Source organism: Saccopteryx bilineata, chromosome 4 (assembly GCF_036850765.1).
Source record: "Saccopteryx bilineata isolate mSacBil1 chromosome 4, mSacBil1_pri_phased_curated, whole genome shotgun sequence".
NCBI classification, from domain to species: domain Eukaryota; kingdom Metazoa; phylum Chordata; class Mammalia; order Chiroptera; family Emballonuridae; genus Saccopteryx; species Saccopteryx bilineata.
The window spans coordinates 132,249,249-132,266,987 of record NC_089493.1 but is presented as its reverse complement, the minus strand read 5'-3'; the positions used below and the strand labels follow the sequence as shown (position 1 = coordinate 132,266,987).

Here is a 17,739-nt window from a genome sequence, read left to right as displayed (position 1 = left end):
ACGGCAAGGTTCCAAGTTTCATGTTTTCTTTTAACAGGCCTCATAGAAGGCCCAATATTCAGGCAATAGGTCCTTTTGAAAGTGGTTATGGATCAAGGAAGCTTTTTGTTCAAAAATATTCACCAAGAGTTCCACACACTATATCAACTACTGTATTTCTAGTCATAAAGGGTGAAGAGAACAAAAAATATTATCACCCCTAAATGGATTCCCCTCATGGTATGAGACAGAGAAGCAGAGCATGGACAGCTTGGTCTGTGGCGTTAGATGGGTCATGATGGCTTGGTCAGGGCCGCCCCTCTGCACTGCACGTCTCCTGAGAAGCACACTCCCCACCCCCTCAGGGCCCATAGCCTGCGTCACAGATGCACAGCCCCCAGGGACAGTTGGTCTGCTGTGTTTACTGTGCTACTTCAGAAAAGAAGCAAACTTTAAAAAAGAATTTCTACTCATTTTAATTTAAAAAGAAAAAGGTATAAGTTCTTAGGTGGGTCCCCAGTTCTGAGAGGCAGCATCTCTAATTTCTATTCAAACAGATGTTAAGGAAGGAGAAATGACCAAAGGGAGAGGACGGGGGGGGGGGGGGGGGGGGGGGGGGGAGCGCCCTGTCACTTACTGCATTCACACGCTGACTAGTCAGAGACCTGGCCACTGCCGCGCAAATCCCTTTCTCTTTCTGAAAACGAATTTCTTTGAGTCTTCTACTGTCTACCTAATCAGTTTGAGGGCATAATAGTCATTTATTTTATTTTATTTTTTATTTATTGATTTTTTTTCTGAAGCTGGAAACGGGGAGAGACAGTCAGACTCCTGCATGCGCCCGACCGGGATCCACCCGGCACGCCCACCAGGGAGCAACGCTCTGCCCCTCCGGGGCGTCGCTCTGTTGCGACCAGAGCCACTCTAGCGCCTGGGGCAGAGGCCAAGGAGCCATTCCCAGCGCCCGGGCCATCTTTGCTCCAATGGAGCCTCAGCTGCGGGAGGGGAAGAGAGAGACAGAGAGGAAGGCGAGGGGGAGGGGTGGAGAAGCAGATGGGCGCTTCTCCTGTGTGCTCTGGCCGGGAATCGAACCCGGGACTTCTGCACGCCAGGCCGACGCTCTACCACTGAGCCAACCAGCCAGGGCCTATTTTATTTTATTTTATTTTTTTTAAGTGAGAGGAGGAGAGATAGTGAGACAGACTCCTGCACACACCTCGGGATCCACCTGGCAACCCCGTCTGGGGCTGATGCTTGAACCAATCAAACCACTGCCTGTGGGAGTGGAAGAGGAAGAGAAGGAGGGGAAGAAAAGTCGCTTCTCCTGTGTGCTCTGACCGGGGATCGAATCCAGGACTTCCACAAGCCAGGCTGATGCTCTATCCACTGACCTAACCAACCAGGGCCAGCATTTCTTCTTTAAATAAACTCTGGTCTTGAAACTGATATCCCCAGGCTGAATTCAAGTTCAAACGTATATTTTGCAGAAAACTCTATCTTTAGAAAGCTCTGCGAGTCTCAGTACACACAGTGTAACATGTAACCCTGTGTGCTCATCAGTCATAGCACAGATCCTTTCTATACTGTGTTAACACTCTTTCATGTTTACGTGTCACCAGGCACATATTTAAAAACCCTATGTTAGTCATCCTTTACTCGTGTGGAGCTGGATCTCACTGTAATAACTCGCTCAATATCACACTGCCTGCTCTATTCCTCAGGCTTTGAAAAGTCAGTCAGATACCACTGAGCCTGGCTAAGTGAGACTGTAGTTAATGCTAGCTGTCACATATGGAACAGACACTCACCATGGACTTAGGAGGCCTGGGACTCAGCTCTCCCCAGGCTGTGTTGTCTCCCTGGGTCCCTGACAAAGTAGACAAGACTGAGAACACAGAAACCTACGTCACAGGGCACAGCGAGGACTTGTGAGATCAAATATGGAGCACACACTGGTAAATCTCAAAGTGTACACATGCGACATTGATGACACTGGCAAACAGAAAGCAATACAGAAAAGCATGTATATCCTCCCAGTCCTGAGTCATGTGCCCAGCAATACGGCTCCCTGACAGGTCTGGTGGACAGCAGCTAGAGTGCAGCTCTGCCATGCCGGGGCCCTCCCTGACACACACTCAGGCCAGCTGTGTGTTCTGGTCCAGGACGGGGCAGCCTAAGGCTTAGATGAAACCTTTTGGCCAATCTGTGTTTTTCACTACATCAAATTGCATTGAAAAAAAGAACAACTTGCCACCTCTGATTTGGCATTTAGACACAAAAAACATTTTATTTTATTTTTTTGTTTTTACAGAGACAGAGAGAGAGTCAGAGAGAAGAACAGATAGGGACAGACAGGAATGGAGAGAGATGAGAAGCATCAATCATTAGTTTTTTGTTGCGACACCTCAGTTGTTCATTGACTGCTTTCTCATATGTGCCTTGACCGTGGGCCTTCAGCAGACCAAGTAACCCCTTGCTTGAGCCAGCGACCTTGGGTCCAAGCTGGTGAACTTTTACTCAAACCAGATGAGCCTGCGCTCAAGCTGGCGACCTTGGGGTCTCGAACCTGGGTCTTCCGCGTTCCAGTCCAAAGCTCTATTCACTGCACCACTGCCTGGTCAGGCGAAACAAAAGACATTTTAATTGTGATTATTATTCTATTGTATCTGAATGCACACAACTTTTTGTAAGACTCCCCAGAACTTTGTGAGTGGACATGACAAGAACTGACATTTAGCAGCATCACAGATCAGCTTGAGATAAAAGCTTGAAGTTACTTATGAAGAAGAGGTGATCAACCGCTCAGCCCTTCTGGACGCTCTGAAGGAAGAGGGTTTTTCGGCAGCCAGCCAGAGGGGACGGCATTTACTCAGCTCCCCTCTTACAATGTGGAGGAAGGCTGGAGTACACAGTCACTCTGCTTCTAGGGGTGAAGGGAAAAGGACGAGGACTGGATATGACAGGGAATGTGCACGCTCGGGCTCTAGGTAGCTCACAACCATGCAGTTACAAGCAAAGCACAGACCAACAGAGATTTCTTCAATAGGGTTTCTCATATGATATGGACCGCACACATCTTTATTGTGAAGTTAGCAATGACAGTAATTTAGGTAAGAGTATTCCATTTTTCTATGAACCACATAGCCATTTTTCAAATATTAACAACTTGACTCTAATTTAAAAAACAAAAAATCTAATTAACTTGACTTCAAATTTCTAGTTCCAAAGGTTATTTCAGAACATAAGCTGCTTTCTCCAGAACCAATGAACAAGGTCCTCCCTCTATCCCTCACCCAGGGTTTCTCCCCCACAGGGGACAGGATGGCTTAGCTTCCCATTTTCATTTATATTTCTTGAAAGGAAAGCACATTCATTCTTTACAAAGGGCAGTGGTCTTGAACTGGAGGTATCTCAAGAAAGACTCCACTCTTCAAAAAGGATGCTTTCCACAGGACTCCTGAGCTCCCCGCAAGTTTGAAATAGGAATACGACTGGAGCAAGCATGGTCCTGTATTCTCACACAGGATTTCCCCTTCTATAGGGACAGAAGTCATTTCATTGGTTCGGTTGTGTTTGGGAAAACCTACTTAAACCTGCCAGTATCGTCAGACTGCACTGTTCATGTATCTGAACGGGGACAGCCCATGGGGCAGGGGAGCAGACACCCGGTGTATGGCAACAAAGTAGGAAGTTGGGGAGAAAAGGGGATGTTGGGTAACATAGAATGTATACCTCTGAGTAAGCCCGTCACTGAATGGAGCGCATCACCATCCACCCTTCTCTACCTGACCCTTCCTCCCAAAGGTCTTTGAAATGCTGGTGTTTGGGGGCAGGGGTCAGTTCTCTGTCCTCATCAACTTCCTTCAGCAGGATCATGGCTTACTCATGCATGCTGTACTGGTGCTTTCCTCATCTACATCTGCAACCCTACTTGTATCTGGGATTTAAACTCATACATACAAAATAGCCTAATTTCTCCGTGTCTGTCCCATCCCACAGACTCCTTAAACTTCTTCCCACCCAACTTCTGTTCTTCCTATACCTACTCCCTCAGTGAATGAAGCTGTTATCCTTCCAACATCTGCGTGGGAAACCAAGTTGACTCTGGAGTTCTCCATCTGTATGCCCTACCTACATCCAAATAATTACCGATCTCTTAATTTTCTTCCCAAATAACATCCAAATTATCCTCTTCCTCCATCTTTGTTGCTACCACCAGCACCTCCCTAGACCACTACAAATATTCCCAGGTGGTCGCCTGCCTCTCATGTGGCTCCTTTCAGTAACCTCCCACATGGCCACCAGAGCCCCCTTTCCAAAAACAGGAGGCTGCTTACCTATTGAAACTTCCCAGTCGCCTGGCCATCACCTACATAGCATAAATCCCAACCAGGCCGCCCTTCCCAGTCTTACGTGTCACCTCCCTTCCATGTTTCCCATTCACCAGTCCCCTGCCCACTGCTCCCTACTTATTCTCGCATGTGTCATGTCTGCTAGAGAGAAAGTGCTGCATACCCTAAATGTCCCTTCTATGTCTCTTCTGTATCTGGCACATGTCTGTTATTGAAAGGCTACTTTCCGTTGCCTTCACAGATGTTTGTATCTTTAGGGCCGAGTGCAGAGCAGGTGCACGGTGCATGCCAGCTGTATCCACACGGCTACTGAGGAAGACTCCGTACTCTACTGCAGCCACATGAAATACCCACTCTGAGTGCAGGATTCAAGAATGGCTCTTACAAAACTGATGGGGTTGGACAGTTGATGGGGAGGGAGCAATGGCCGACAAATCTTAGTAGTACACACTCATGACATGACCACATGAATGAGCGACATGTGAATAGGGTGGTCTGTGTGCTGAGTCCAGTCTGTTCAGAGTTTTGCTGCATTAAACTACATAAGACAAAGTGCTCTTCACTGTTCCATTCAATTTTCTTTTTTCCCCAAAGAAAGCAATAATTGTGAAATACAGAATTCTTCATAAATACATTCCATGAGCTTTTATTTTTCCACAGGGGCCCCACCAGCCTAGTGAGCTTCTAGCCTGCTTCCACTTACCAGTGGGGAATCCTGTTTGTACCTCCCCTGTACCGACAGCACTCACGAACCCTGAGAAGGCACTGTGCCAGGACCCATACTGTATCAGTGCTGTCCTGGCACATGACACAGAAGCTCAGCTGCAAATGGGAGTGAGTACAGAATGGAGAGCTGTGAACCCCGCACTGAATCCAGTACTAGGTGCCCCTCACTCTAAGACTGAAGCTGATCTCTGCTTGACCTCGATTTCCTGACCTGCTTGTGTGGGGTGCTGCTTTCCTCGCTGCAAGAGAGCTAGGATCTACATACCCTCAACACTGTTACAAAATGGGTGAGGTGTTTAACATAAATGCTGCCTGGCCTAATGTACTCAGCTTCCATGCTGTACTCCATGCTGCAGGAAGCTGCTATGAGACCTGTCAGGTAGGCCAGGTAGTTTATATATTGAATTGATGCGAAAGTGTTCACATGCCCAAGAAATCTATTTTGGAGTCTAAAAGAGAAACTCAAGAATGCAGTTGTGTAAGATTTACTTGTGACTTGTCCTCAACTCCTTCCACAGCCCTCATGAGCCCTGAGAGGGCACTGTGCCAGGACCCATACTGTATCAGTGCCACTCAGCATGTGGATCAAAAAAGTCACATGTCCCTGAGCAGTAATTCAGGCTAAGGCGATCACACCCAGGGCATCACCCGAGAGAAAATGAGGCACAGAGCATTTCAGTGCTCAGATCCCAGGTTAGGAATGAACTTGAATCCTGATGTCTAATCCCCAACTATGTCCTCTCACCTCATTAGTAACAGTGATGCTTCCTCTTCTGACTAGACAATTTGTTTTGATTCCAGGTTTTCACGAGTACCCCAAACCTCTCCTTTCTAACACCAGTTGAGACTCTGTGGCACTTCTGTGGGCACCGAGCCCAGGAAGATGTGGACACTGACCAAGGATGGCTACGGCATATCTGTGTTGAATCACGAACATGGAAGTGGTTTCCCCACTATATATTGTTTCCTTGCCACTAAGCCAGTCATTGTTTGTGTCCATTGTCTGAACTATTTGTAAATTCCTACCAATCAAATTCCTGACTGCATCTGCCCTAGGCTTCGCATGCTCTAGCCTTCAGAGTAGAGACCTGCATGCACTCCCTCAGAAGAGAAGATGCCTGTACCATCTCAAGTTTGGATCCCACAGATGTGTGGCCTTTTCCTCAACTGGAAGACTCACTGACCACAACCTCACACACTCCCAGTTTGAACAGATTATATCTAGGGGAGGACTGGGGTGCTATTTCTATTCTTGACCTCTCTTGAGAGGACCAGCCTGGCATTTTTATCCGCGCATAGGCTCCTCTCCACGTGCTGCCCTGTGGCGTGCTTCGCAAGGAGCTTACCATTCAGAGACACAATTCAGTCAATGGCATTGCCACCCTGCTGGGCTGTCCTCCCTGAAATGGTAGCATGCTGCCCTCATTTCACACCCTGCCACTCACCAGAGTGGTCTAAGGCCTGCAGAGGCTCCTTTGGCCTCTGCCCCTCATCCTCCACTGCCTTGTGTCAGGGCCTCACTATCATTTCCCTGGATTAGTGTACAAGCATAGTGACAGCTTCCCTGCTTCCAGTCCTTCTGGACTTTTCCACCATAGTTTCCTTCCAGAATCATTAATCTCATGTTTAGTTTCTGCTCTGTAATCCTTAGTGGCATCTCACAAAAAATAAAGTCTAACCTCTTCAGTTCATCATTCAAAACTTCTAAATTTGGGCCCTGGCCAGTTGGCTCAGCGGTAGAGCGTCGGCCTGGTGTGCAGGAGTCCCGGTTCGATTCCTGGCCAGGGCACACAGAAGTGCCCATCTGCTTCTCCACCCCTCCCTCTCTCCTTCCTCTCTGTCTCTCTCTTCCCCTCCCACAGCCGAGGCTCCATTGGAGCAAAGATGGCCCAGGCGCTGGGGATGCTCTGTGGCCTCTGCCTCAGGCGCTAGAATGGCTCTGGATGCAACAGAGCGACGCCCCAGAGGGGCAGAACATTGCCCCCTGGTGGGCATGCCGGGTGGATCCCGGTCAGGCGCATGAGGGAGTCTGTCTGACTGCCTCCCCGTTTCCAGCTTCGGAAAAATGAAAAAAAACAAAACAAAAAAAAAAACTTCTAAATTTGGTCCCAAATCTCCCATAGCCTAATCTTCCAGTTCTCTTCGTGCACTGTGTTCACCAGTGTGAAATAAACACCAGAGGCCCCAAGATGAGTGCTAACAGTGACTTCTTTCACCCATAAAATAATAAAGCTAGTACACTGAATAAAAAAATAAAGTTATGGACTAAATGGTGTCCTCTCAAAAGTTCTATGTTGAAACCCTAACCCCTAATGTGACACACTCCCTCCTCTGCCCCACATGGAGACACAGCTATCTGCAAGCCAAGAAGGGAGTCCTCTCTTCTGCCTGCAGAACCCAGAGAAAATAAGTTTCTGCTGCTTAAACATTCTAGCCTATGGTATTTGGTTACGGCGGCCCGAGCAGACCAAGATTTTGGTACTAAGAAGTAGGGTGCCACTGTAACAAGTACCCAAAAATGTAGCAGTAGTTTTAAAATTAGGTAGAAGCTGAAGGTGTTCTGAGATGCATAATAGACTATTGGTAGAAATATAAACATTAAGGGGGATTCTGGAAAGATCTCAGACAGAAATAAGGAGTATGTTATTAGAAACTTGAGAAAAGGTGATCTTTCTTATAAAATGACAAAGAACTTGGATAAACTGTGTTCTAGTATCTTGTGGAAGGTATAACTTTGAGAGTGATGAAATTGGATATTTAGCTGAAAGATTTCTAAGCAAAGCATTGAAGGATGGCCAGTTTCTTCCTACCTGCTTACAGTAAAATGCAGAAGGAGGGAGAAGAATTGAAGATGGAGTTGTTAAGCAAGAAGGAACCAGAACTGCCTAACCAGGCAGTGGCAAGTGGATAGAGCGTCAGACTGGGATGTAGAGGACCCAGGTTCGAGACTCCGAGGTCACCAGCTTGAGTGCAAGGTCACTGGCTCGAGCAAGGGGTCACTTGGTCTGCTGTAGCCCTCCGGACAAGGCACATATGAGAAATCAATCAATGAACAACTAAGAAGCCGCAACAAAGAATTGATGTTTCTCATCTCTTTCCTTTGTCTGTCTGTCCCTCTCTCTGATTCTCTCTGTCTCTGCCAAAAAAAAAAAGAAGAAGAAGAAGGTACCAGAACTTGGAGATTTGGAAAATTCTCAGCCTGTTCATATTGCAGAAAACAAGAAAGCTTGTTTTAAAGAGTGCACTAGGTATGTGGCTGAACAACCATTTGATAAAGCGATCAGGGCTGTGACTCATGGACTTAATCAGCCATTTCAGTAGAAGTCACAGCTAGAAATGGGATCCTACCAATGAAAGCATTGTCACTTTCAACTAAAGGGACAGAGAAAGTGGAGAGCAATGAAGGAGAGCTGTAGAACTTTCAGGGTCCTATAAGACTGGACTCCAGAGCCATTCGGCTGTTCAAGTGCACTGTTCTTCAAGGAAAGGGAAGGATGATCCTGAAGGAGCTCCAGAGAGCAGGAGGACTGATGTTCCTACCACTGGTCCAGGGGGCAAGCCTGAGCCCTCTTTGGTTTTGAAGGGTAGTATTGCCACTCCAGATATGGAAGGCCAGGATGACCCTGCCCAGTACCTAGGGTGGGACGGGGGTAGGCCACCCCAGTAGAGAGCCATGTGGGTGTGACTCCCACCTTGGACTGTGTGGGCAGGGCCCTTATAAAGAACAGGATGGCCAGCAGAGCTATGGGGGTGACACTGCCACCCCCATGGTTCTGGAGGGCAGAGTTTGGAATCAAAAAGGGTTACTCCTAAACCTTAAGATCTGATGAAATCTGCCTGGCTTTATTTAGAAAAATCACCACTTCCTTCCTCATGATTTCTCCCTTTTAGAAAAGGGAGAAATGGCCCATAAGCCATTGTGTTTGGAAAGCACATACCTTGTCTAGTTTTACAGGTTCACAGATGCGAGACAGTTTACCTCAGGATGAATCAGACCTTAGGTCTGATGATGGAGGTGGTATTTATGTGAGACTTTGGACTTTAGCGTTGACACTGGAATGAGTTAAAACCTTTAGGACTGTTGGGATGGACTGAATGTATTTTTGCATATAATAAAGGCAAGAATTTGGTGAGGAGGGGGCAGGAATAGAATATTATGAACTGAGCTGTGAACCCTCAAAATTCATATGCTTAAGTGCTATTTGGATCGAGGGCCTACAGAAAGGTAATTAAGGTTAAGGGAGGTCATATGTGTGGGGTCCTGATATGAATTAGTGAGTGTCCTTAGAAGAAGAGAAACCAGAGGGCCCCCTATCTCCCATTAGCCATGTGAGGAGACAAGAAGCAGCCATCTTCAAGCCAGAAAGGCAGCTTTCACTTAAAATAGAACCAGCCAGAACCTTGATCATGAACTTTCCAGCTTTAAGAACTGTGGGAAAATAAACTGCAATTGTTGAAGCCATTCAGTCTATGGTATTTGCTATGGCAGCCTGAACAAACCAAGACAACCTCCAAAGTATAGCTCTTGTTATCATTTATTGCAGTAGATTTGGTGCTTAAGAGGTAGTATCTTTTGGCTTTCAAATTGCTGTATTTTAGCACTGCCTTCATTTTGCAACACTTTATTTTTATTTATTTATTTATTTATTTATTTATTTATTTTATAATTTTATTTTTAATGGGGCGACATCAATAAATCAGGATACATATATTCAAAGATAACAACTCCAGGTTATCTTGTCGTTCACTTATGTTGCATACCCATCACCCAAAGTCAGATTGTCCTTTGTCACCTTCTATCTAGTTTTCTTTGTGGCCCTCCCCCTCCTCCTTTCCCTCTCCTTCTCCCCCCTCCCCCCGTAACCACCACACTCTTATCAATGTCTCTTAGTTTCACTTTTATGTCCCACCTACGTATGGAATAATTTGCAACACTTTAAAGTGGTCTCTTCAAGAAACAATCATACCAATAAAGAGAAAAATTTACAGTGCTCATAAACTGGAATATTAACAAAGCCATCTATAGATTCAATGCTATCCCTATCAAAATACCAATAGCATTTTTTCCCCACAGAAAATGCTTTTTAGCACAAACAAGCCTAAAATTTAAATGGAACCACAAAAGACCCCAAATAGTCAAAATAATCTTAAGAAAAAACAATGGTGAAGGTATCATACTCCCTGATTTCAGATTATACTACAAAGTGAAATCAGAACAGCATGGCACTGTCGTGAAAATAGACACTGAAACCAACGGAAAAGAGCCCAGAAATAAATCCATGCCTACATAGTCAATCTATGACAAAGGAGGTAAAAATATCTACAATGGATGAAATACAACTCTTCAATAAATGGTGTTGGGAAAACCGGACATATACATGAAAAAAAATCAGATCACTTTCATATACAAAAATAAACAAAATGAATCAAAGACTTAAATTTAAGACCTGAAACCATAAAACCCCAGAAGAAAACACAGGAAATAAAGTATTTGAATAAACTCTTTGACATTGGTCTTAGCAATATTTTTCTAGATATGTCTACTAGGGAAAAAATAAACAGACATAATAGCATCAAACCAAAAAAATTTGCACTGCAAAGGAAAAAAATTAAAAACCATCAACAAAACAGAAAGGTAAACTACTGAATGGGAAAAAATATTTGCCAATGGTATATCTGATAAGGGGTTGAGATCTAAATAAAGAACTCATACAGGTAAATATCAAGAGAACAAAGAATCTGGTTAAAAACTGGGTCGAGGACCTGAATAATCATTTCTCCAAAGAGGACATACAGATTGGTCAACAAACACAGGTTCAACATCACTATTCATCAGGGAAATGCAAATCAAAACCACAATGAGATTCACTAGTATTATTCACATAGTACTTGAGTTCTAGCCACAGTAATCAGGCAAGAAAAATAAATAAAAGGCATCCAAATTGGAAAATAAGAAGTAAAACTGTCAATTTGTAGATGACATGATACTATAGAGAAGAAATCCTATGGATTCTACAAAAAGACTACTAGAACTGGTAAAAAAAAAATAAAGTAGCAGGATACAAAATAAACATTCAGAAATAGTTGCATTTTATGTTCCTATCTGTCCCTTTCTCTCATTAAAAAAAAAAGTTGCATTTTTATACACCAATAATGAACTATCAGAAAGAGAAACTAAAAAAACAATGCCACTTACAATTGCTTCAAAAGAATATCTAGGAATAAACTTAACCAAAGAGGTAAAAGACCTGTACTCACTGTACTTAGGAAATTTTAAGACACTGATGAAAGAAACTGAAGAAGATACAAATAAATGGAAGCATATCCACATGTGCTCATGGGTAAGAAGAATTAACATCATTAAAATGTCCATATTACCCAAAGCAATCTATAGGTTCAACACAATTTCTTTCAAAATACTAATGGTGTTTTTCACAGAACTAGAATAATCCAAAATTTTATATGCAATCACAAAAGACCCCAAATAGCCACAGCAACCTTGAGAAAGAACCACAAAGTTGGAGGTAGCACATTACCTAATATCAAACTATATTACAAGGCTATAGTAGTCATAACAGCATGGTACTAGTATAAAAATAAACATATATATCAATGGAACAGAGAGCCCAAAAATAAACCCATGTTCATGTGGTCAATTAATATTTGACAAAAAAGGCAAGAATATACAATGTGGTAAAAACACTTGTCCTATTGGTGTGAGTAACACAGGCAGAAGGACCACAATTTGCAGTCTGGAACCTTAAAGGAGTCAGTGAAAATCACTTCATAAGGTACATCAGTGTCTAATCACTACACTGTACACGTGAAACTAACATAATATTGTATGTCAACTGTAATTGAAAAATAAATTTAAAAAAGAAAGAGTCATACCTGTTAACCTATTCTAGATTCCACTAGTATGGAGACAGAGTATCTTAAAACCGACAGTAAAAGCTGTTTTTGTAAGCCAGCCACTGTCTCCTCTGCTTATCTCTGCCAAAGGCTCTGTGTCCTGGCAGTTTCTTTCTCTAAGGCAGTGGTCCCAACCTTTTTTGGGCCACGGGCCAGTTTAATGTCAGAAAATATTTTTAAGAACCAGCCTTTAGGGTGGGATGAATAAATGTATCACGTGACCGAGAAAGCGTCAAAAGTGAGTCTTAGATGGATGTAACAGAGGGAATTCGGTCATTTTTTAAAAATAAAACATCTTTCAGACTTAAATATAAATAAAACAGAAATAATGTAAGTTATTTATTCTTTCTCTGTGGACCGGTACCAAATGGCCCACAGACCAGTACCGGCCCGCGGCCCAGGGGTTGGGGACCACTGCTCTAAGGTCATACAATCAACTGGGTCCTCCTAGACAAGTGCAAATGGTCTTCAAAGAGGCATTTATAGTCACCACTTAGTGTAAACATCCTCCCCCATATATGCCAACAACTCCCCACAGATAGCCACTTGCCACCTACTTTTTCGAGATCGCTTTGTGTCATGATGGGCAAAGAAATCAATACCAGATTGTTAATTTGGGAAGGAGACCAGATTGCACGGCAATAATGCATAAGAGTTAGTGAAGTCCTACTTCTCAATTGTTCTGAAATAACAGATGCCTTTTTCTGATACATAGGTACTCATCCTGCACTGATGACCTTGGATTGTAGCAAAAGGCCTAAGACAGATGAGGCCCCATCACCTTCACTGATATAACAGCTACACAGAATCTCAACAGTAATATATTATGAAGTCAAATCCATATTCTCGATCTGTAGTTTGCCTCTCAGTTTAACTTTCAAAGTGTGGGTTGGGGCACAGGGTCACTCTGCCAGTGCCACTAGGTTATTCCACATGTAGGTGCTGCAACTTCAGGCAGAGCTAGCTAAAGGGCTGTGCAGGTATACATTCTGTCTCGACGAACAGGTAATGCCCGTTGTTTACCCTACCTATTAATTTATTAGGACACCATCTGGTCTTTCTAAGCCAAATTAACACGCAGAAGTTATTTAGATATGTTAATTGGCTTTGAACCACTGTATAGAATCAGTAAAAAAGTGGTAGAGCGTCAGCCTGGCGTGCAGAAGTCCCGGGTTCGATTCTCGGCCAGGGCACACAGGAGAAGCGCCCATCTACTTCTCCACTCCTCCCCCTCTCCTTCCTCTCTGTCTCTCTCTTCCCCTCCCGCAGCCAAGGTTCCATTGGAGCAAAGATGGCCCGGGCACTGGGGATGGCTCCTTGGCCTCTGCCCCAGGTGCTAGAGTGGCTCTGGTCGCAACAGAGCGACCCCCCCCCCCCCCGGAGGGGCAGAGCGTCGCCCCCTGGTGGGCGTGCCGGGTGGATCCCGGTCGGGCACATGCGGGAGTCTGTCTGACTGTCTCTCCCCGTTTCTAGCTTCAGAAAAATACAAAAAAAAAAAAAAAAAAAAAAAAAAAAAAAAGAATCAGTAAAAAGGGACAACAGGAATGGAGAACCTTACCTTGAGTTCACACAGAGCTTTGTGTTTTTAAAACATCTTTCATTATCTCATGTGACCCTAACCTCAGTCACACAAAGTAGATGTTCTGTCACTGTAAACATCTGAAAGAGGAGGAAACTGAGGCTTAGATACTGTTATTGTTTTGATATAACATTGGAAAGAACTAAGGGATAGTGAAAGAAATGAGTACTTATCAGGAACACAGTGTTCTGTTTTAGCAAACAGCCCCGTAGGTGCTGTTATCCCTTTTCAAAGCTGAGCAGACTGAGATTCAGAGCAGCAACATGTGACAAAACTAGGGAGGGCAGCAAAGACCAAGCTTCTTTCACTACCACTGATGACGCCTGTGATTTACTGTCACAGTGAATATGACCAGATGAGAATTCTTGAAGTTGAGTTTTAACCCTCCTGAAGAAGTGCTTGTCTGGAATGAGCAATATACATTTAAGAAATTAATATGTGACATAACAAAATGTAAGCTATGAAGTCTACTAATTTCTAGCTGTGTGACCCTAAGCAAGTCAGTTCACCTGTCTGAGCTTTATTATCCTCATCTGTCAAATGGATAAAAAAGATTTAACTTAACTTCATATAGTTGGTGTGAAGATTAAATTATTTAACAGTAACCCAGTTCCTGGGACACGAACAAATGCAGGTCATCTTCCTATATGAATGGTTCTCAAGGAAACAGAGGAGTTATGGAGCAAGGAAGGCCATGGCTTCCCACCTGTTAGAATCAGGACAAGCATGGAGCAGAGGGCACACAACAGAGCCCACTGCACAGCAACCCTGACAATCACGGTCAAGGATCACCTACTTCAGGAGGACTTGTTCAGTCCTGCACTCCACTCAGTCCCGTGTGGTGAGCCCACCTCTACCTGTCTGTTTCCTCCTCTAGATAAGCAAACCCCCTGCTCATTACAACACCTGGTGTGAGGTGGGTGCTCCATAATTTCTGCTGAATGGAGGGATGGAGGAGAGAAGAACAAGCCCTTCCCAGTAACAGTGTGCTGGACGAGATTAAAATTAGGTTCATATACTTCCTTACCTTGACTGCATAGGTATTAAGCAGGTCTTTCGCGTATGAAGCTTTATAGTAAACGGCATCACCTGCCTCACAGCACGGCTTGTCACTGGTGAGCTTGAAGTCTGACCAGCTGTCCACCCCAAAGCGGAGCTTGTCTTTCTGTCCAGCCATGAAGAGGTCTTCGCACTTAAGAGCCAGCTTCTTCAAGGTGTCTGTATGAAGGCTTCGAATTTTCCCCACCACTTCTTCCTGGTTCTCGAGTCCTCGATAAAGCGCGTGTCTCTGTGGTTTCAGGACACCCCGGCCCTGTCTGTAGGAAGGACTATGTCGGCTAGACAGGGACTCCATGCTGTTGAAACACCTGTCCTTAACACTGAGAGTGGTGAGGCTGGAGATGCTGTTTTCTGTGGAGAGGAGAGGTCGCTCCTTGTGCAGAGGTCTCTCCAAGGGGTCACAGGGCTCCATGTCTAGCCCCTTGAGCTCAGAACTCATGGATGAGCCAGCACTGCTGGCATCCCAGCTGGGATCAATGTCATAGGTGGGATTAGCCACAACACAAAGACTAGTCTCCATGGATTGCTGGAGGTCTCTGGAGATTGGCTCTGTGTTGGCCCTCAGGACCGTTTTCTTTGGCAGCGGGGGTGGCTTAGTCTGGAATGCACTAGGTGTGTCTGGGTCTGCTTTCCCACCAAAGGCAATGTCGTCATCCAAAGCCCCCTTAGGCTGCCGTGGGTGCTTGGGAGGTATCATAGCTGCTCTAGATTGCCCTGAATTGTTTTAAAAGAAAGAAAAAATAATAAAATAATAAGTTTTTATTACTGTTATATAACTGAACTATAAGCAAAGAGAAATTAGGTGGCCACAAGAATGTAAGAAGTCGGTGCCTCAATTCAAAATGACAGGAGAAAACACCCAGTGAACAAGTAGGTAAATATTAAAGGTGGAGCTTGGCCCTGGCCAGTTGGCTCTGTGGTAGAATGTTGGCTCGGTGAGTGGATATCCTGGGTTCGATTCTCGGTCAGAGCACACAGGAGAAGCAACCATCTGCTTCTCCACCCCCCCCCCCCCTTCTCTCTCTTTTCCCCTCCTGAAGCCATGACTTGGTTGGTTCAAGCAAGTAGGCCTTGGGTGCTAAGGATGGCTCCATGGCCTTCACCTCAGGTGCTTAAAAAAATGGCTCGGTTTTTGAGCAACTGAGCAACGGTCCCAGACAGGCAGAGCATCACCCCCTAGTGGGCTTGCCGGGTGCATCCCCGTTGGGCATCATGTAGGAAGTCTAACTGTCTGCCTCCTCTCCTCTCAATGAATTAAAAAAAAAAAAAAAAGGTGGAGCTCAATACTTGGAAGGAGCAATAAGTGCAAACAACATCTCAGCATCTCTGTGCCAGAGGAGCAGGATGATGGGCTTTGCTTGCAAAATGGAACCCAGACTCTCCACGCCAGATCCCAAGAGTGCTGACAGAATAGAAATAATAGCATTTATGGTTAAAAAATACTTGGACACATTAAAAACAACTGAAACTAGAAATGAAATCACTAGACTGGTATTGAGAGATACTATTCTTTAAACTTTGTTGCAAAGGTAGCTTGTATTCTATCTAGTACTTGTCATTTTCAGTTCAATACATATAAATACAATTTCATAAACCATGTCATGCTCTTTTATTTCACCAAGAAGATGGGTTCCTGTGATTGTGATCTATGACAGCTGTTCCAGACATCATTGACACGTTCTCACGTAATTCTGTTTTATTTTGGGGGGCACATAAACTGTGATTTGAGAGATGTTACTGTTGAACATCTCTGACAAGCCCTGGTTACAGAGCCAGTCATCTCTGCTTTCTTTCCAATACTTATATTTAGAAGATGATAAAACACACATGTGTGTGATCATTGACACCTTGGGGCTTACTGTATGAAGAAGAGGGAGTATTATGTTTTTAAAGACAGAGAAATATACCATGAAACTTTTATAAAAGCTATTAAAATTAGTACTGTTACTGAGGCCATTACTTAATATTTCAGAGAACAGTGCTCTGTTATGGGTTGAATTATAACCCCTCTCCCAAAATATGTTGAAGTCCTAACCCCTGGTACCTATGAATGACCTTATTTGGAAATGGACTCCTTTTAGAGGTAATCAAGTTAGGATGAGGTCGCAAGGGTGGGCCCCAATCCAATATGACTGGTGTCCTTGTAAGAGCAGAATGACACAGAGCAAGACTGGGAGCACACCACGTGATGACAGAGGCAGAGAGTGGAGGAATGTGGCTGCAAGCCAGGAACGCCAAGGACTGAATGCCACCAGCAGGTGCAAGGAAGAAATAAGGATTCTACTCAGAATCCCAGAAGGAACATGGCCTTGCTGACACCTTGACTTCAGACTTCAGACTCCTGGCCCCCAGAACTGTGGGAGAATAAAGTCCCTTTGTTCTAAGCCACCCAGTTTGTGGCTCTTTGTGAAGGCAGCCCAAGGACACTGATACATGCTCCTACTGACCATCAGACAGGACAAAAGGCACTGATGGCCCTGAGGATGATAAAGAGTAAAGATGGTGGTTCGTTTTATTAAAAATATGTCCTTGTAATAATGTGGAAGGTAAGCACCAATATAAACTGTGACTTAGTAATGACAATATATTCCCCTTCCCAGGCATACAGCTCTGTTCAGAGATACCTAAGAGTTCATACAAACTGACAATACATATGGTGGGGCAAAAATAGTTTTACAGTTGTGAGTCCACAAAACAGAGTTTATTCTTGTATTCTTATTTACTACTGTATCACTGTCCAAATGAACAACTGTAAAGCTACATTTACTCTACCTTGCATAGCAAGTCTCAGGACCCCACTTCTCCACCAATGGCACATAGCAAAATTTTAAACAAGGATGAGAGCTACATTATATATAAAAATAAATACAAATAAGAGAAAGAACATGAGAATGCTAAGCTCCAAGAGGGCCCAGGTGTTTGTTTCATTCAGTGTTGTATTTTAATGTCAAGAAAAGGGACTGGAGCCTGACCTGTGGTGATGTAGCAGGTAAAGCGTCAACCTGGAATGTTGAGGTTGCCAGCTGGAACCCCGGGCTTCTCAGTGAAGGCATATGTGAGAAGCAACTATGAGTTGATGCCTCCCACTTATCCACTGCGCTCCTGCCTTCCTCTCTCTCATTAAAATCAGTA

The 17,739-nt window shown here is 44.3% G+C and overlaps 1 protein-coding gene across 5 annotated transcripts in view; it reads right to left on the bottom strand.

Moving 5' to 3' along the window:
• The window catches only part of PEAK1 (pseudopodium enriched atypical kinase 1), a 275,077-nt gene that overhangs the window by 7,376 nt on the left and 249,962 nt on the right, over window positions 1-17,739 (bottom strand). For 3 of the 5 annotated variants that reach the window (XM_066278295.1, XM_066278294.1, XM_066278293.1), the window contains one exon: window positions 14,576-15,321. The exons of 1 other annotated variant lie outside the window; for it this stretch is intronic. In XM_066278295.1, the coding sequence (XP_066134392.1) occupies window positions 14,576-15,321 (746 nt within the window). Of the gene's footprint in view, window positions 1-13,527; window positions 13,629-14,575; window positions 15,322-17,739 lie in introns of all 5 variants that reach the window. One more of the 5 variants, XM_066278296.1, reaches the window with a different exon arrangement.